General features: G+C 45.7%; 1 protein-coding gene across 1 annotated transcript in view; it reads right to left on the minus strand.

Moving 5' to 3' along the window:
• Positions 1-2,350, minus strand: part of CHD3 (chromodomain helicase DNA binding protein 3) — an 86,788-nt gene extending 84,438 nt beyond the window's left edge. Inside the window, 1 exon segment of the mRNA XM_044278900.1 lies at positions 1,406-2,350. Coding sequence (XP_044134835.1) covers positions 1,406-1,670 — 265 coding nt within the window. The 5' untranslated portion in view covers positions 1,671-2,350.
• Between the last annotated feature and the right edge of the window lie 17,860 nt (positions 2,351-20,210).

The raw sequence follows: 20,210 nt of genomic DNA on the forward strand, positions 1-20,210 counted from the left end.
TTCACTTGTCGTGTGAATGTAGCCTCACCCTTTACTGAACCGAGAGTAAAGTGCCAACATAACTTCAAAGGCCTAAGAAAAGTGATTACAGACGTGAGCCACATGTAGTGATGCCATATAGTGAAACCAAGAGCTTACATTTAGGGCACAGCCACAAGTAGCGGTTATATTGTTTTTTTTATTATGATGTGCACAAAACCAAGGCAAAACCACAACACTATTCCAAATTGTGGCAAAAGCATGGTCATACAGCAACGTATGACTAACGCCTCACAAAAACATTATAACGTAAGGCTATGTTCACGTGTGCTTCGTAGGCTCCGTCCGCAGCCTCCATCACAGATTCCAACCGAGGACGTTATTTTTGCAGACAATTGAGTCTGTTCAGTTGTGTGTCAAATGCGGCAATTCAATTATTTCTGTTATTCTGCTATTCTAACATTGTTGCTAACACGGGTGTATACATATGATTACATATTAAGAAAGACAGACTGGACTCCACAGTGCGCAGTTACGTTGTCTGACAAGCTAAATCAAGAAAAGCGAAAATTGGCCTCATTTTTTGAGTTTTTCTTCACGGGACAGCATTCAGACAATGCGCTTGCTACTCGGGTGTGTATTTGAGCCTCCAATGTTGTAACTGGACAAACTGTGCTTCGAAATCGAACACTCGTGGGACTGCAAACCCCTCATGAGGTGACCTTTCAGTTACTCCAGACTGCGCAGTTACGTCGTCTGACAAGCAAAATCACGAAAAGCATAAAATCTGCCTCATTTCGTGAGTTTTTCTTCACAGGACAGCATTCCAACAATGCGGTTGCCGCACGACTGGGTATTCAAGCCTCCATTGTCGTAGCTGGACAGAATTTGGTTTGATATCTAACACTCGTGGGACAGCTAACCACTCCTGTGGTGACTTTTCCGTTTTCTTTATCAACAGCGCTATGAAACAGGTAGTGTTACCTTCTACTGCACCACATATAGTCTGTACTATCACAAGTTCACACCTAACACCAGTCTTACAATCCACAGGGCCCCCACAAGCCATTAATAAAGGACGCACCATCACAGAAGCATTAAACCGGTCCCACATAGAGACATATGGACGACATGCGAAGAAAATGGCGGGAACACACTGTGGTGTCACTCTATTTAAAGGTGAAGGGACAGACCACATCACTGTGAGGAGGAGGGGGGGTTGAGGTGGACACAGGGGGCTGCCGTCACCAAGTCAAACAATAGGGGGGGACATTCGTCTCTAGTCCCCTCGTCCCCCCACCCCTCGTGTACGCAGTGAGACCGTCCAACGGTTAATGCGGTGGGTTAGCAAAGAGGGGGGACTTGAAGCCGCCCCCGCATTCAAGTCCCCTTCACCCCCCTTCCCCGTCAGTCGCTCCCTGTTTACCTGCGGCAGCGGCGACGGTTGGCGCGTCGTAGGTTTCAACACTCCCCGGCTCCCTGGAGGACGTTGGCGGGAAGAGAAGGCTGGGGCTATGGCGCCTCGGTGTCGCCTCGGGCTCATCGTCCTCGTTGTCGACTTCTCTTTCCTCCTCCTCTTCGTCCTCTTCTTCTTCTTCATCATCCTCTTCCTCCTCCTTTTCGCCGTCCCCTTCTTCGGACACGGCCATCTCCTCTTCCTCTTCTTCGTCCCTCAGCGGGGAGGAAGACATCGGCCGCCCGCTTTCTGTTCCTCGCTCGCCCGCTTGCCTCACGGTAAAGTTTCCTGACAGGAAAAACTGCAAAAAATGTCCGGAATATTCAAAAATAACCCTAAAGACGACTTCATCCAACGGTATTCTCGAAAATTCTCCTCAGAAATTCCTCACAAATCATTAAAAAAAATCGCTTAGAAGGGGGGGTCAAAAACATCAACACAAAAAAGGTGGGGGGAGGATATAAAAAAATCTGATTTTCTTTCTTTGTCCAAAACCCCGTGTTTTATTTGTGAACCAGCACAAAAAAAAAAAATCTCTCAAATCTCTGCCCCCCTCCCCTTTAAGAAAACTTAAAGGGGTTAAAAATATTCAGGAAGAAAAGTCTTGAGAGGGTAAAAAATAAATCTTTAGTAAAAGAATCGGGATTTATTTTTATTCAGATCAAATAGGAAAGTTGACAGGGAACCAAGATGGCCGCCCCTTCAATTATTATATGTAAAGTAAAAAAAAAAATAATAAAATGAGGCTGTGTGAGATATTTATAAACCTTCCTCATCCCTCCCCCACCTGAATCACACAGCAGCTACTCCCCCTTTTTTATTAAGACCATTTCTATTATACACAGCAGCCTCTCTCTGGTGAAAGCTGCACAAAATGGCTGGGGGGGGGGGACAGCTGGCACAAAAAAAAGTATAAAAAAAAATATATAGATATAGGCTATGATAGGCATATAATAATACATGGGTGTGGCTATGTCAGAGTAAGGCCAGACAGATGTAAATGTGCAGTCAAATAGGATCTTGCTAAGAAGAAGGGGGGGGGGGAGTTATGGGGGAGGAGAAGTAGTGTCGACAAAAAAACATTACTGAAATACATAAAAATCTAGCAATTTATAGATTTTTCTGTAGTTACAGACAAAGATGGAGCTTTTGTAAAGCTGATTCTTTTTGTATTGTGTGTTTTTTTTCTTTTAATAAAGGTTTTTATGCTAATTTATTTTTGGTAGTCATGCACAAAGCTGACCATCTGCGGCTCTGTTCACGCCTGCAACTGGTTGTCGGAGGCATCACGTGGTGGACGTGGGCCCTACGACCTGTTGACTGGAAAATACCGCTGTATGGCGCATGCTTCTTTCCGTCAAGTGCGGCGAGACCGTTGACAGCAGTGTGAACAGAGTTTCGTGTCTGACGCGCGACAGATCCAGCGTCGCGCGATCGCGAAATCACCGATGGACCTCGTTGACTCGTCTAAAATAGTGCTGCGTGCTGTCAAATGCACAAGACTGCTGACAGAGGCACCGAACAGAGGTGTGAGTTGGGGGTCTGTTGTGGAACAGATCGACATTTCATAGTCGCCAGCGGACCCCATTAATTTGTCGTCTTGACTGGAAGAATAGTGCTGCATGCTGTTCTATTCTTTCTGCCAGATCGACCCAGACTGGAGAAGGCATGAATGAAGCCTCTGGCGGAGGTGCGAACAGAGTAGGTGTCTGTCGTGTAACAGATGTGGCATTGCTTTGCTGCACAGTCACCGACGGACCCCAAAGTCTTCCTGCCGGGAAGAGTAGAGCTGCATGCTGTTCTATCTTTTCTTTAAACCTGTCGGGATTGCTGACGGATGCGCGGAACGGATCGTCTGATGGCATTGTGAACAGGGCTTATGTTCACACAAGGTTCATCATTAGCACCCGAAGGACCCCTTTTATTTATAATGGAGTTTGATACTTTGACAGGAAAATTAGTGCTGTATGCTGTGCTATCCTTCTTGTTATATATAGGAAACTGATAGATAATGCTGACTTTGTGTCAGATGTTAACCTAGAACATATCACGTTCGAAGGCTGTGATCCTACTGATTTCAACGGGGCCTTGCAACAGTTCTAGCCTGATAAATTGTGTCCACTCCTGGTAAGGCATAAGGCTGTGCCACCCTGAGTAGCTCCATCAACCAGAGAAGCGCCCGCCGTGCCGTGCAGGAGGACTGGGCACGACCATGTATTATTACGTAGCTTCTCCTTGATGCGAATGAACCTTGTGGAATACTTTTCACTTGCAATGCTGCAGCTTTCTTCTTCGTGTTGGAGGAGCTGGCTCATAAAATTAAATTGTCATGGGTGGTCAGGGAGGAGAAAAGAGCAATTGACCGATCACCTACCTTATATCTGTAGTGTTAGTTTATAATGTACCGTATGTTCTGTCTGTTATGTGAGCGCGCCCAGTTCTTGGCATAAAATAAATCTGTCCTGTGAAATTTGGGTTTATTTCTTGTAACACGTCTAAGTCCCTCTCTTCCCATATGTAGGCCAACAAATTCTTGTTCTTCCCAGGAGGAACTGCTGCTGTGTGATTATTGTAAAGCCTCATCTTCCTTTAGTTAGTGCTCTGATGCTACAGCGTTCCGGTGCCCATCTGCTCCTCCGTTGGTATATTACACCGTTGACGTGATATTTTGGCTCCAGCTGTGTAAAGGACAGCTGATGATCGTATGAGTAGCTCGTTTGCATGTGCTGTGTTGAGATGGTAGAAGTGTCAGAAAATGAAGTTGTACTGGCTCCCAAAATGAAGGTAGTCTGTAAGCACTTCCTGCCTGTTTAACACGCCATTTTTTCTGTTAGTCTGTAATGCTGCCATATTTCTGCAGTACGGCTAAGAGATTTCTGAAATAAAAATTAACAGACTTATGTTGATGTTCTGCCCCACAGAATCGGTTTCCTTTGGTCCCGTTTGTTTACTAGGCCGCAGCGATGTTGCATCTATGGTGACATAATGTCACATGGCCATGTGCAAATATTCTGATTTGAAGCCTGCTCCACCTTCCTCACAGCTTTGCGGCATTTTAATGGGTATATCTGGCATCACTACCATACCTAAGGGCATGTAGAAGATATCTGCAGTCGACAGCGAACTTGTGTGGTTTGCCTAAAATTATTGTTAATTACCTGTGGAGGATCAATGGCTCAGTTGTAAAACCTAATTCAGTAGCTGCAGTACAGAAGCTTCAGAGCAGAGCATACCAGGCAAAGGGGTCATGTCAGAGGGGAGGGAAATCCATGGAGGGGTGTCCTTGTCAGTACGAAGGCTACCCTGAAGTGGAGTGTAGCTGGCAGCAGAGAGAGAGCCGCGCTTGATGGCAGGATTTTTATCAGAAGCCCTGCAAATCGTGTTTGGGCTCTTAAGAGGAAGAGCAGTTTTGGACAATCTAGTTATTTGACATTAATGTGATATTACATTAGCAATAATGCGGCGTAATAGGTACGCCTAATACAACTGCATCCTTGGGGATCGGGAGATCGGTTTGTCGAAAGACTTCCCAGCATTTCTTTTTTGAAAAGCGTTTTAAATAGAGGAAATGCAAGGAATAATTCAAAAGGTGATATATTGTGTTAGAGACTTACTGTATGAAGTCTCCTAATGGTGCTCCCGTGTGCTGAAGAGGACTTGGGGTTGTGTCCATAGTAATGAAAATTAAACGGGCCTTGTCTTTGAATAGCTGTGTGAACATGGGATGTCTTTTCCTTTCTGACATAATGTCCTTCAGCAACACAGTCACTGAGGCCTAGTTAGTACACGGGAGCAGCTGATACTAGTAATGAGATATAGAAGAAGGCTTGCTTCACTTAGGACGTTAGTAGGATATGTCATTAAAGGCATTGTCCAGGATTTTTATATTGATGGCCTATCCTCAGGATAGGCCATCAATATCTGATCGGTCGGGGTCCAGCATTAGGTACCTCTACTGATCAGCTAAAGAGACCGTGGCGGTCCAGTGAGCACTGGAGACTTCTCACAGCTTACCAAGCACAGTGCTATACATTGTATTGCAGCTCAGGGTCATTCACTTAAAGGGAGTCTGTCACCAGATTGTGACCTTATAGACCGCTTACATAGCGCTCTAGCATAGCAGTCTATGATTCTAATGGTACCTTTGATGTTTGCTTGTGAAGTTCCCCCAAGGCAAAAACAGACTTTTATTCAAGTGCCCAGGGAGGGGTTCACCTCGTTGGAGCCCAGGCTGTTCTGCCTCTTTTCGCCATATCCCAGCCTCTTCCTCTGCCCGCCCAGCTCTTCCTTTGCGTCCTCCTTCTCTGCAGCGAGATCCCGCGCCTGCGCTATCCATTGCTTGGCCGGGGCATGCGCACTGCGATGCCCATTGTGGGTGTCTCTGGTCCGCCTCCCCGCCGCTTTTTTTCGCCGTTGGCCGGCGCATGAGTGTTAGCTACTGCGATGCCGTGCCCACAATGGGCATAGCAGTGCGCATGCCCCGGCGAAGCAATGGATAGTGCAGGCGCGGGATCTCGCTGCAGAGAAGGAGGACGCAAAGGAAGAGCGGGGCAGGCAAAGAAAGAGGCTAGGGCGGGGATATGGCGAAAAGAGGCAGAACAGCCTGGGCTCCAACGAGGTGAACCCCTCCCTGGGCACTTGAGAGCCCTTGAATAAAAGCCCGTTTTTGCCTTGGGGGAACTTCACAAGCAAATATCAAAGGTACCATTAGAATCATAGACTGCTATGCTAGAGCGCAATGTAAGCGGTCTATAAGGTTACAATCTGGTGACAGACTCCCTTTAAATGGGACTGAGCTGCAAAGAAGTATTGTGACAGGTAATGACACTGGCCCAGGAAGAGGCCGCAGTCTGTTCAAACAGCTGGTCACGGTGGTGCCAGGAGTCGGACCCCCTACCAATCAGATTTTGATCAACTATCCTGAGGAGAGGTCATCAATAGAAAAATCCCAGACAACCCCTCCCCCTTAATGTTTGATCGGTAGGGGTCTAACTGCTGTGATCCGTGGCCTCTACTTGTAGCAGTGTTTCTCGGAAATAACCATTGGCCCTTCCTTTCCAATCAGCTTATTTCCAAAGGCCACATGGTCGTCCAATGGCTATAACGGGATCTGAAAAAAACAAACTGGATCTGAAATGGTACGGCACTTTACTAGCACCACTGTCACTTCATTCTACTGGTGGCCTCTGAATAGGTCATCAGTATCTGATTGGTGGGAGTCTGTCAACCGTGATCCCCGCTGATCAGCTGTTTGAGAAGGCAGTGGCACCACGGCCTTCTCTCTGCTCATCAAGCAAAGCGCCATCCATTTGATCAATGAATATGACATGGCCGCAGTTGCGAGCGCCGATGCTTTTTCAAACAGCTGATCGGCGGTGGTCCCAGGTGTCGGACCCACACAAACCAGATAGTGAGGATAGGTTATCAGTTCAAAGATCTCAGAAAGCCCCTTTAAGTCTCTCGAACACCAATACATTTTTTTTGTGACAAAATAAAAAGGCATCCAAATTATTATTGCTTTAGGTACTCTACCCACCCCAGGTAAGTATTGTCCAAGAGTTAATTTTTAACCCAGGGAATTGCATTAGCTGAGCCGTGCATGATTATGCTCAAGACACGACCCATTGCTGGTTCTTGAGGACCACTATTGATACATCCTTTGTCTAAGCCTTTCTGTTGCCTGTGGTGAAGGGTATTACTCAGCACTTACTTAAACCAACCTAGTAATTGATTTTTTATTGGTAAAGCACTGAAGAGTGTCTGTTATTTAAAGGCAAGGCAGGAATCCAAAGCCCAGAATTGTTGTGCCAGGTCTGGAAAACACTTCTTCAGTCCCCTATTAAATCACATCTCATTTGTGGTTGAAGGCTCTGACCCATTCGACAAGATGGCCTTCACGTGGTTAGCATGCCTTTGTAAACCATATAAATCAAAGAAATGCTTACATGGATTTAAAACCAAAAATAGACCTTAGATTTCAGATTCCATCAATTTCGCCAGGACCTGAAAGGAATCTTAATGTCTACAAGGATTGTCCAATAGTCCCTTGACATTTCCTTTCGAGGGAAATAAGGAATCAACAGGTTGGATTGTAATCTGGCCATTCTTTGTTTCCTCCAGAGAGCATCGGAGTCTGGCAGCCACTTATTTCCCTGTGGGAGTTAAAGAAGACAGCTGGTGGCTGGTGTTCAGACGACAGCAGCTTGAGTCTGAAAATGGTTGGCCGTCAATTTAGAGAGGTAAATTATGACATGCTTTTAGATTTGAACAACAGATTGTGTTACACACCTTATGGTAGATGATGTAGATACAGTTATGCTTGAACTGGAAGTGAACTTTAAGCTTCAATCCAATTGTCACCAGCTACACCAAGGTGTTATCCCTGGTATTGATGTTTTAACCAAGCACTGCAGGGAATCCACAGGTTGTGTTCCCACGGGGTAGTCTCAAATTGTCTGCTGTAGTGCAGTGTACAGAAAACGTAATCCAGGGCAAGCCAGGGGTCATCAGCAGGTAGTCAAACTTGAACGTGAAACATCAAGATAAAGCAAGGTCAGGAGGAAGATGAAGTCAGTACCGGTAAAGAAATGAAAGTGCCGCACATCAGTTTAAAAGATAAAGCAAGGGAAGCGTCAGAAGACCAGCAACAAGTACCATAGCAAAGATATAGCAGAAAACATTAACAGGACCTGCAAGGAAATACCTCTTCAGGCAGTGAATTAGGTTGAGGTCCCATGTAGCAGCCACCTCAAGGGTAAGATGCAGCCTCTGTTCAGATCAGTTAATTGCCCCACATAGTCTGATGGGTAAAGACGCGCATTTATATGTAACGATCGTATGGTTGTTATTGGTGATACAGATCACTTGTCTTTCCTCCTGTGGTTGCACAAATAGAATTGACTAATAAATGGGATTTATAAAGATCGGTGAGTGCCATGGAGCGTTTTTTATATTTTTTTCTATTTTTGCAATTTATTACTTTTTACATTGAGCACCACTGACTTTCTCTACTTATTGAGCCGGTATATCTGGGAAGCCAACTATAGAGTAGTGCCAGCCATAATAATTTCCTCTGCTGAAGCCAATCATTGGCTGCTGTGGAGCATGTGACCATGCCTATACAGTGCTGGAAGAAAACAAGGCAAGGAGGCAGCGCAGAGAACAGGTAAGTATGAATCTTCTGTTTAGAGAGGCCGGCATTTGGTAAAAGATCTCTATTTCCGGAAAAAGCATCAACTTCTATTTGTTAGTTGCCCTCTGCCTCCTGGGAGGTTTCCAGTGGACAGGAACTTTCTTATATTGATACATATTTTTTCAATGAGATTTCCTCTTCGAATAGGTCTAGGGTCCCTTTAAACTGCCAAATTGAGGAGAGGATTGTCGGGAAGGCACCGTTACTTCCCGACAATCGCCTGTTTGTCAGTGGAGGAGACCTCTGTTTACGTGTAGTGATTACTAATGCCATCGCTCGTCCTCATACAGAATCATTGCCAGCAGAAGATCGCTGTTTAGATGCCATGATCTGCTTCTGGCAAACCTTGATTTAGGTGTCCGCATGAACAATCCTGTAACCCGATGAAAGACTGTTTTGCTCATTCATCGGGTAATCACCGGCACCGTCACACCTTTTTCGTACAGACGCTCATTGTCGATCATCTGCCCGACCTTTGGGCAGTGTAAAGCACTCCACTCTAATTGGTGGAGGTTCAGAAAGAGGAACTTCCCCTGAGAACTACTAAATGACATAACGCACTCCATGAAACATTTCATCAAGTGCCGCAGTTACTTCACTCTCTGCACAGCGCCACTCCTGACCTGATGCACATACTTCACACACCCCCTGCAGTCATCGACTTCCAGCATATCCTGTCAATTGTTGGAATTATCATCTGCAGATGCACTAGTTTTCAACCCCCTTTAGTAATAGTAGCCTATGGCTCAGTTTTCGGACAGTTTGAAAACTATGGGCCACATGTGGCTTATCTGATGCCGTTTATTTCATGGGAAACAAAGGATTGGTTAGCGAAAGAAAAAATCTAATCTGTCCTCATCTTCGTTACCCTTGATGGTTTAGAAACCCTCTTGTCGCCAATTTAAATAAAGAGGGGTACATGACATCGAGCAGGGATGCGCCATCAGCTCAGACCTGGAGGTGAAGAGATTAAATCAACCTGAAGAAGGGATGCATTTACATAGCAATTTATTCCACAAACCAACAGGAGGAAATATAATTCTATTACACCTCCCCCACACAAGTGTTTCATTTTAATTTACGGGCATCTTTCTTGTGCAAACTAATAGATTTCATGATTTCAGTCTTCTTTGTTCTTTGATATAGAACTCAAAATGGCTTCCTGCAGCATGCCGCTCACTTGTTTATTTTTTTTTCCTTCTTCCTTTCAGCTAAAAGAAAGACAATAAATATATATTTCTTTTGTGAGCTTAGGGAGGGGTGAGGCATTCAGCAGTCATGCTCAGTCTGACATCAGACTCACATTAAGATTTAACTCTGCGTGCAAAGCTGAATGCCTTGTCTGGAATCGGAGAAAAAACAACGAGAAAGGACTCGAGAGAAGAATTCAAAAACAACCAAAATAGTACTAAGGTGTAATGATATTCCATTGGCGGTCGGTCATCATTATTACATTAGCCTCATTTATTAAAAAATATAGGCTTCAGTCACAATGCAGTTCAGAAAGTGTCATAAGTCTGATTATACAGCAACATTCGGGGGGGGGGAGCCGTAGAGTAGCAACAGCTCCAGATTTTCACTTGTGCACTAAAAAGAACATTTTGATCTTCTGTGCATAGCTACGTGAGTGGTCTGTAAAACACAAGCTGCAGACCCCATCCTTAGCTATCATCATAAACACAAAACGTGCCCAGACCCCATGTGACTTGTCGGACAGATGTATACCGTAATTTATGCTCAAAACCTTGATAATTTATGAAAATGGGAAATATACGAAAGGCAGTGGCGCTCAGAAGAGTAAAAAAGGAAGGCAGAGAGACGATAACAGCAACCAAATGAATGAAGACAGGACATTCTGGAGGAGCAGCCCTTCATGTGGCGGCTGAGAGAAGAAATGATTGCATGATAATAAATGCTCAGACTGACGAGCTTCATAATGCAGGAGGCTAAAAGGAAAATAATCACTGCGGCAGGATTGCAGGGTCTAGGGATCCACCGTGGTAGAGGCAGCACAGAGTGTAACATTACTATTACTTTACAGTCTGTATATTGTATATACTGTGCCTTAAAGGGGTTCCCCACTTTGGATAATCAATTTTTGTTAGCAGGTTCCACAGACAATAAATTAGTCACAGAATGTCCTGCAGCTTAGACTCTCCAGCAATCAACTCAAATCTGCAGCAAGGGCTCAGTATCCCTACAGTGCCGCCACAGGGTAATGAAACGTTACCTGACACGTATTGAAATCAATGGGCTGTTTGCATAATGCATGAGGAAAAATACATTTGTACAGTGTTAAAGCTCATGCACACGATCGTGTCTGTATTGCGGTCTGCGAACCGCAGACCCGCAAAATACAGACACTTTCCGTGTGCAGTCTCCATTTTGCTCACTCCCATCATTAGAAATGACTATTCTTGTACACAATACAGACAAGCATAGGACATGTTCTATACAAAATAATGTCGTCTACAAGAGGCTCTAACCTAGGGATCAGCAAACTTCGGCACTTCAGCTGCTGTGGAACTACAACTCCCAGCATGCACACCTACTTGGCTGGCGTGCCAGAGGTAGCAGATCCCTGCCTTAAGGTTCGTTTACACGGCCCGAGAATTGGGCAGACTATTGGGAATGACTGTTCCTGCAAACAGTCGTTCCCGACAATCTGACCAAGTAAATGTGCTGCCGATCGCCAGGATGAATGGGCAAAACGCTCACCGGGTGATCCTGTCGTTCATGCAGGCATTACCGATCATGGTTTCTGGGCAGCAGATCATGCGGTCTAAACAGCTATCTGCTGCTCAGAAACCAACATTCTGTATGAGGATGAGAGATGGCTATAGCCAATGTAAATCCAGATTTAGGCCTGTATTACACCAACAAATTACTGAATTTCGGTGAAATCAGACCAATAGTTGTTTATAACAAAAGATCTTTGTGTGTAAACGGCCATCTGACCAATGATTGGTCAAAAAATCTGTCAGATAATCTGTTGATGTAATACAACCCTTAGAAAGAAAAGATTAAAATCGAGAGTGCTCAGTAGTGGATACGTTTCCATGTCTAATTGAAAAAAGCTGATGGCAGGAAACTTTAAAGATGCCTGGGCATGGTTTAACACAACATGTGTACTGCACAGGCAGACCTTTTCTAGCCCCTTAGGCTAATTGTCCTTCTACATGGGAAGAAAAATTGGGAAAGTGAGTGAAGATCAATTGTATGAACAATCTATTAACATTCTAAGGGTTTTCCGAGAATTTAATACTGATGAACTATTCTCAGGATAGGTCATCTGTATCTGATAGTTGGGGGTCAGACACCTGGGACTCCCGTCAATATGCCATTTGAGAAGACATCGGAGCTCCTGTGAGCCCCGCGGTCTTCTCACAGCTCACCAAGCACAGCGCCAGCCCCACTTCTATGTTGTCACTGGCCTAGGAAAAGGTGCAAGAAAACTGCGGCACTCACAGGAGAGCGGGTGCCTTTTCAAACAGCTGATCAGCAGGGGTCCCGGGTGTCTGACCCCACCTATCAGATACCGATGACCTAGGTCTAGGCAGCAAATCACTGTTTACATGGCATGATCTGCTGCCCAGAAATGCACCAGTGATGCTTTTGCTCTATGCGTTGCTCACTCATCTGGTGATCAGTGCCACTTTTACAATTATCAAGAATGAGCATTCCTGGGAATGTTCCTTCCCAATATTTGCCCTGATTGTCGGCCAGTGTCAACCCTTCATGCCTCTTAACATTTTAGTTGCCTTCTTTGTTCTTTTTCCAGCTCCAGGGCATTCTTTCTATGAACTGGTACCCAGAACTGAAGTCTGTATTACAGATGAGGCCACAACAATTTGTATAATGGTAATACTATATCCCTGTCTCACTAGTCCATGCCCCTTTTAATACATGACAATATTCCTCTGGCCTTAGAAGCAGTTGATTGACATTATGGTGTTTTACTCTATGATCTACAAGTGCACCCATATCCTTCTGACGCTCCTAGTGGACAAACGTATTGGGACACCTCTCAGTCATTGAGTTCAGGTGTTTCATTCAGTCCCATCCAGCCCCTAGCCTTTACAAACATTAGTGAAATAATGGGCTGTTGTATAGAGCTCTCTGAATTCCAGAGAGTCAGCTCATGAAATTTCTTTCCTCCTAGATTTTCTATGATCAACTGTTACTGGTATTATTTTGAAGTGGAAGATTTAAGGAACCACAGCAACTCAGCCACAAAGTGGAGTCCACGTAATATTGCAGAGCTGGGGAGCTGAGAGCTGAGGTGCATAGTGCATAGGTCGCCAACCTCCTCTGCCATTAACATCAGCACAAAACTGTGCACCAGGAGCTTCATGGCATGGGTTTTATATATCTGAGCAGCTGCACACTAATCTTACACTGCAAAGCACAGTGGTATAAAGCACACCGCTACTGGACTCTGGAGCAGTGGAAATGTCTTCTGAGGAGTACTGAATCGACCTGGTGGTCTAATGGATGAGTCTAGTGAATACCAGGAGAACGTTACCTCCCTGACGGCATTGTGCCAGCTGTAAAGTTTGGTGGAGGAGGGATAATGCTATTGTGATGCTTTTCAGGCGTTGTCCTAGGCCCCTTAATTCCAATGAAGGGAAATGTAAGGATTTATCAGATCAAGATTGTTAGCACCAGGATGCATAACCTCACATTTATCTACATTGAACCTCATGTGCATCTGGCTCTGGAACTTTGAATGGAACAGGAAGCATGGCTCTGTTCAAAGTGTGGTGGCCATTGAAGTGAATAGGAGCTGAGATGCAGTAAACCCACATGGTCACTACACTTTGAACGGAGCTGTGCTTCCTATGTCATTCAAGGTGTTAGTTCCAGGGTCAAAGACATCAAGGAACAGCTTATTGGTGGAGGTACGGAGTGCCCTGCAGAGACATTGTTACCAGGTTGCTGAAGTATCCCCTCTGGGACAGAGCATAGCTGCCAAGGTTTCCCCTACCACATGCGCAGCCCAAGATGGCGGCAGTTCACTGCTACGACAGTGATCCTCTGGTCATATATCACGCTCTGAGGAGGTCGCAGACAGCTCTCGCAGCAGGATGGGTTCCTCGAAGGTAGCGCTCATCATCCTGTACACCAAGTGTGTACAGTCGTGGCCAAAAGTTTTGAGAATTACATAAATATTGGAAATTGGAAAAGTTGCTGCTTAAGTTTTTATAATAGCAATTTGCATATACTCCAGAATGTTATGAAGAGTGATCAGATGAATTGCATAGTCCTTCTTTGTCATGAAAATTAACTTAATCCCAAAAAAACCTTTCCACTGCATTTCATTGCTGTCATTAAAGGACCTGCTGAGATCATTTCAGTAATCGTCTTGTTAACTCATTGTTAACTTGGTGACCTGAAACGCGTGCAGCCATCATTGCGTTGCATAAAAATGGCTTCACAGGCAAGGATATTGTGGCTACTAAGATTGCACCTCAATCGACAATTTATAGGATCATTAACAACTTCAAGGAAAGAGGTTCAATTCTTGTTAAGAAGGCTTCAGGGCGTCCAAAAAACTCCAGCAAGCGCCAGGATCGTCTCCTAAAGAGGATTCATCTGCGGGATCGGAGTGCCACCAGTGCAGAGCTTGCTCAGGAATGGCAGCAGGCAGGTGTGAGCGCATCTGCACGCACAGTGAGGCGAAGACTTTTGGAAGATGGCCTTTTGTCAAGAAGGGCAGCAAAGAAGCCACTTCTCTCCAAAGAAAACATCAGGGACAGATTGATCTTCTGCAGAAAATATGGTGAATGGACTGCTGAGGACTGGGGCAAAGTCATATTCTCTGATGAAGCCTCTTTCCGATTGTTTGGGGCATCAGGAAAAAGGCTTGTCCGGAGAAGAAAAGGTGAGCGCTACCATCAGTCCTGTGTCATGCCGACAGTAAAGCATCCTGAGACCATTCATGTGTGGGGTTGCTTCTCATCCAAGGGAGTGAGCTCACTCACAATTTTGCCCAAAAACACAGCCATGAATAAAGAATGGTACCAAAACACTCTCCAACAGCAACTTCTTCCAACAATCCAACAACAGTTTGGTGAAGAACAATGCATTTTCCAGCACGATGGAGCACCGTGCCATAAGGCAAAAGTGATAACTAAGTGGCTCGGGGACCAAAACGTTGACATTTTGGGTCCATGGCCTGGAAACTCCCAGGATCTTAATCCCATTGAGAACTTGTGGTCAATCCTCAAAAGGCGGGTGGACAAACAAAAACCCACTGATTCTGACAAACTCCAAGAAGTGATTATGAAAGAATGGTTTGCTATCAGTCAGGAATTGCCCCAGAAGTTGATTGAGAGCATGCCCAGTCGAATTGCAGAGGTCCTGAAAAAGAAGGGCCAACTCTTTGCATAAATGTCATGTAATTGTCGATAAAAGCCTTTGAAACGTATGAAGTGCGTGTAATTATATTTCACTACATCCCAGAAACAACTGAAACTAAGATCTAAAAGCAGTTTAGCAGCAAACTTTGTGAAAACTAATATTTGTGTCATTCTCAAAACTTTTGGCCAGGACTGTACATCTAGTGATGCTAAATGTCTGTTTTCTTGGTGGGAACAGGAGCAACTCACTCCTGCATGCTCACATCCCAGCGCCGGAACTGGAAGTCCTCACTAATTGGATATTAAGGACCAATCCTGAGGATAGATCATCAACATCAGGATCCTGGAAAACATTAACATAAGAAATCTGTGAGGGATAATGTGAAATACTTTTGCAGTAAAACAACACTATATCCAGAGCCGCCCCTCTGTCTAACCAATTTATCCCCTAAAGAGGCTGTATATAGTAGTGCCAATATTCATGGGTGCACTTCTAGCAGAACTTGGAGGTCTGTCACCTATGTTTTCAGTGCCATTCCTTTTAGGCCTCATGTACACGGAAGTTTTTTTTTGCGGTCTGCAAAAACGGTTTCCGTTGTTCCGTGATCTAAGTCAAGTTTGCCTTGAAAATGATAGGAAAAAAACGGACACGGATCACGGACACGGATGACAATCTTGTGTGCCTCCGTGTTTTTTCACGGACCCATTGACTTGAATGGGTCCGCGAACCGTTGTCCGTCAAAAAAATAGGACAAGTCCTATTTTTTTGACGGACAGGAAACACTATCATCTCCTAGCAACCATGTGGTGAAAATCACCACTCATCTGCACAGACCCATTGAAGTGAATAGGTCCGGATTCAGTGCGGGTGCAATGCGTTCACCTCACGCATTGCACCCGCGTGGAAAACTCGCCCGTGTGAAAGGGGTGCGTGAAAATCGCATAGCATCCGCAAGCAAGTGCAGATGCGGTGCAATTTTCACACATAGTTGCTAGGAGATGATAGTGATCAACTCCGGACCCCATTAAAGTAAATTCACTGTATTATTTTCCCTTATAACATGGTTATAAGGGAAAATAATAGCATTCTTAATACAGAATGCTTAGTAAAATGTTGCTTAGGGCACCGGTCCCCATCCGCCGGGCCGCGGCCCAGGAACGGGCCCTGGAGGATGGTTTGCCAGGCCGCGGCGATCAGGGCAGTCTTTAACGCTGTACTAATGAAGCGCTTCCATTATGGAAGCGCTTCATTAGTACAGAAGGACCAGGAAGCGGTGAAGGATCTGTACTCACCGCTTCCTGGTCCACGACTCAGCTATCGGCTGCGCACAGCGTGAGGTCTCTCTGTGACCTCACACTGTGCGCTGCTATACACAGCCAGCCGACAGCAGAATGAAGAGGATCGCGATGGTGACTAGGAGCAGGAGAGGTAAGTGGTTTATTTTATTTTATTTGCACTAGGGTCTGATGGCTGACCTGGGGGACATGGGGCAGACATGAGGGGCTTATGGCTGACATGGGGGGCTTATGGCTGACATGAGGGGCTAATGGGGGGCTTATGGCTGACATGAGAGGCTAATGGGGGGCTTATGGCTGACATGAGGAGCTAATAAGGGGCTTATGGCTGACATTGGGGGGGGGGCTAATGGGGGGCTTATGGCTGACATGAGGGGCTAATGGAGGGCTTATGGCTCACATTGGGGGGTTTATGGCTCACATTGGGGGGTTTATGGCTGACATTGGGGGGGGTTTATGGCTGTCATTGGGGAGGTTTATGGCTGACATTGGGGGCTGATAGATGGCTAAAGGTTTGGGGGTTTATCTGAGCCATTGGGGGTCTGATCTGAGGTCTGATTAATATTGGGGGTCTGATTGCTGGTCTGACCTGAGGTGTAATGAAAAATATTTTTTTCTTATTGTTCTCCTCAAAAACTAGGCGCATCTTATAGGGCGAAAAATACGGTACAGTGCAGAAGAGACCATAGTCAGTTTATATAGTCGTTATATAGTGTTATATATTTTAATATGCACCTTGTGCTTTGTTATGCGCGTGAATCAGTCAGATCCCCGCCCACCCCCTAAGCCCCGCCCCATAACCACCGCCCCCTTCTCCCCCCCCCCCCCACCCGGTCCCTGGGAAAATTGACTTGCATGAAACTGGTCCTTGGTGCAAAAAAGGTTGGGTACCACTGGCTTAGGGGGTTAAAAATAAAAACAATTAACTCACCTCATCCACCTGATGGCGCAGTCGGCATCGTCTTCTTTCTTCTTCTTTCAGGACCTTCGATGACGTAATTGCGCTCACCACGTGGTGAGCATGGTGACGTCATCAAAGGTCCTTTTCCAGCCAGGTCCTGCAAGAAGAAGAAGAAAGAAGACCAGCCTGGCTGCCCGATCAAGTGGATGAGGCGAGTTACATTTTTTTTTATTTTTAACCCCACAATGGACCTTTTACTTAGCATTCTGTATTAAAGAATGTTATTATTTTCCCTCCCTTATTACCATTTTATAATTGAAAAAAATAATTAAATATACAGAACACCGATCCCAAACCCGAACGTCAGTGAAGAAGTCCAGGTTCGGGTCTGGGTACAGTCAGTTTTTTTATCACGCGCGTGCAAAACTCATTGCACCCACACTATAAAAACTGAACATCGGAACGCAATCACAGTAAAAACTGACGGCAATTGCGTACCTACTCGCACGATTTTCCCTGATCGCAGACGCAACGCATCTGGACCTAATCCGGACACGCTCGTCTGCAAGGGGCCTAAATGTTTTTTGGGCCTTCCCGTCGAGTTTACTTTTTTGCTGGAGGAACGCTTCGATCCTAATGTGTATATTATGCTGCAAAACATGATTAGGCTAGGGCTACACAACGACATTTGTCCCAGTAATGTTGCGCAACATTTTTTGTAATGATATCTATGGTGTCGCACTGTGACATGCAACATGCTGCGACTGCGACACAACAGTTGCCCAAAAATCCATCCAAGTCGTGTCGTAGTTGCAGCATCTCACATGTCACAGTGCGACACCATAGATATCATTACAAAAAATGTTGCGCAACATTACTGCGACACATCACAGTGTAGTTGTACCCTTTTGTCGCGCGACAAATGTCGTTGTGTAGCCGTACCCTTAAAGGGGTTGTCTGAGTTAAAGAAAAATTATTACAGCAGGCATGAAAAGGTCTTAAACTAATAAAAGTTTTAGTCCCCGTTCTGAACCCACTGCATCGATGATATCCCCTATAGTGCAGGTGACCACAGCAGCCAATCACAGTGATCAGTTGCAGCGGTAACATGGGCTGTACAGGCTCATCACTGCTGCACTGTCGGTTACAATTGATTTTTATGACTTACAAACCCCTTTTTAGGTTTTATTTTGGTGCTTTATAAACCATAATGCAGTAATATACTGTACGCTAAATGACCAAAAGTATCACCTCTTGTTGCGCCTGCGCAGTAGGTTAAAGGAAGCTGAAGCCGGTAGAGGGATCGCAGACCGTGCGGGAGCTCAAGTGACATCTTGTTGCACCTGCATGAGATTATAGTGCAGGGTCTGCTTGACGTCAGAGGACATCAGGATGAGGGGAGGTGCGGGGCTCAGCCAGAATGGGGGCGGCTGGGCTCCACTAACCGCTAGGACAGCCCCTTGGGCTCTTTTCGCTTTCTAGGGCCGCAGCGCTCATATGTGAGACACAGGTCTATATCTAACATCCTCCAGGAGACCTCAGGGAGCCTGCTGGCAGTTTAATATGAGAAATCGTGCTGACACAATCCCTTTAAGTGCACGTTTGCAAACAGGTGCATACAATCCAGCACACAGCCATGTAATCTCCAGACAAACCTCAGAGACGTTATACGTGGTACTGTCAAAGGATGCCACCTTCCCACAAGTTTGAGTAATTTCTGATCTACCAGGGTCACCTGTAAGTGCTAGTAATGTGGCATGAAAGCGTCTACGAGTCACAAAACAGTGACCACGCAAAGACAAAGCGGGACCACACACAACATTTTACATCATTCCGAACTGCATCTAGAAGTGACATCAATCTGGGTGTCAGGGACTTTATGGAATGGAGTAGCTGCACACAAGCTTAGGCCTTGTTCACACTTCAGTAATTGGGAGCCAAAACCAGGTGCCGGTCAAAAACACAGAACAGGAGCAGATCTTTCCCTTATACCTGATCTCTGTGCAGCCTCCACTCCTGGTTTTGGCTGATCAAATAACTGAAATGTGAACAAGGCCTTAAAGGGGTTTTCCCAATTTTTTATTTTACTGATGTCCTATCCTCTGGATATATCATCAGTATCTGATCGGTGGGGGTCCGACACCCGGGACCCCCTGTTCGAGAAGGCAGTGGCGCTGTGGCCTTCTTCCTGCTTTTCCTGGGCCGAATGACAACATGTTCATCGGTCACGTGGCCTAGTGGCAGCTCGCTATACAATGTACGGCGCTGTGTTTGGTGAGCGAAGAGAAGTCAGCGGTGCCCACAGGAGTCCTGGTACCTTCTCAAACAGCTGATCAGTGGGGGTCCAGGGTGTCGGAGATACTAATAACCTGAGTCATCAGTAAAAAAAAAAACAAAAAAAAAAAAACTCTTTTAAAGGTTTGGTCATCTTTAGTTTTTGGGAAATCCCCTCCTCCCCCTGGCAAGACCTCGAAAGGGAAGAATAGTTACCTGCGCCCCGGCTCCTTCGCTTTCCAGCCTCGATCATTTCCCCTGCTATCAACATTCGCTTTGACGCAGCTGCAGCCAATAAATGGCCGCAGTGGTGTCCTGTCCCCTTGCGTCACGTGACCAATTGACAAGTAGCAAAGGGATCAGGTCGCCGTTGTGGGCAGGCATTGGCTGCAGCTGCGTCACAGTGGATGTTGTCAGCAGGGGAACTGAGCAAGGCAGCCAAGGCCAGGGAGCAGGTCTGGGGAGAAGTTTTCATACTTTTGGCCACATGGTATATGACACAGACAAGTGTTAGGACGTGCCGCACCCTCTGTGTGTTCTCCATTGTAGTGATGGACTATGGGTCAAACAGCAGAGGTCTGCAGCATAGGCTACAGGTATGGTGCTCCGATCAGCTACCTCCGGCACTCCAGCTGTGGTGAAACTATGACTCCCAGCATGCACGCTTGCTTGGCTGATCTCATAACGCCCATAGAAAGTGAATGGAGCATGCTGGGAGTTGTAGTTTCACAACAGCTGGAGTGCCAGTGG

The sequence above is a fragment of the Bufo gargarizans genome, chromosome 2 (genome assembly GCF_014858855.1).
Source record: "Bufo gargarizans isolate SCDJY-AF-19 chromosome 2, ASM1485885v1, whole genome shotgun sequence".
NCBI classification, from domain to species: domain Eukaryota; kingdom Metazoa; phylum Chordata; class Amphibia; order Anura; family Bufonidae; genus Bufo; species Bufo gargarizans.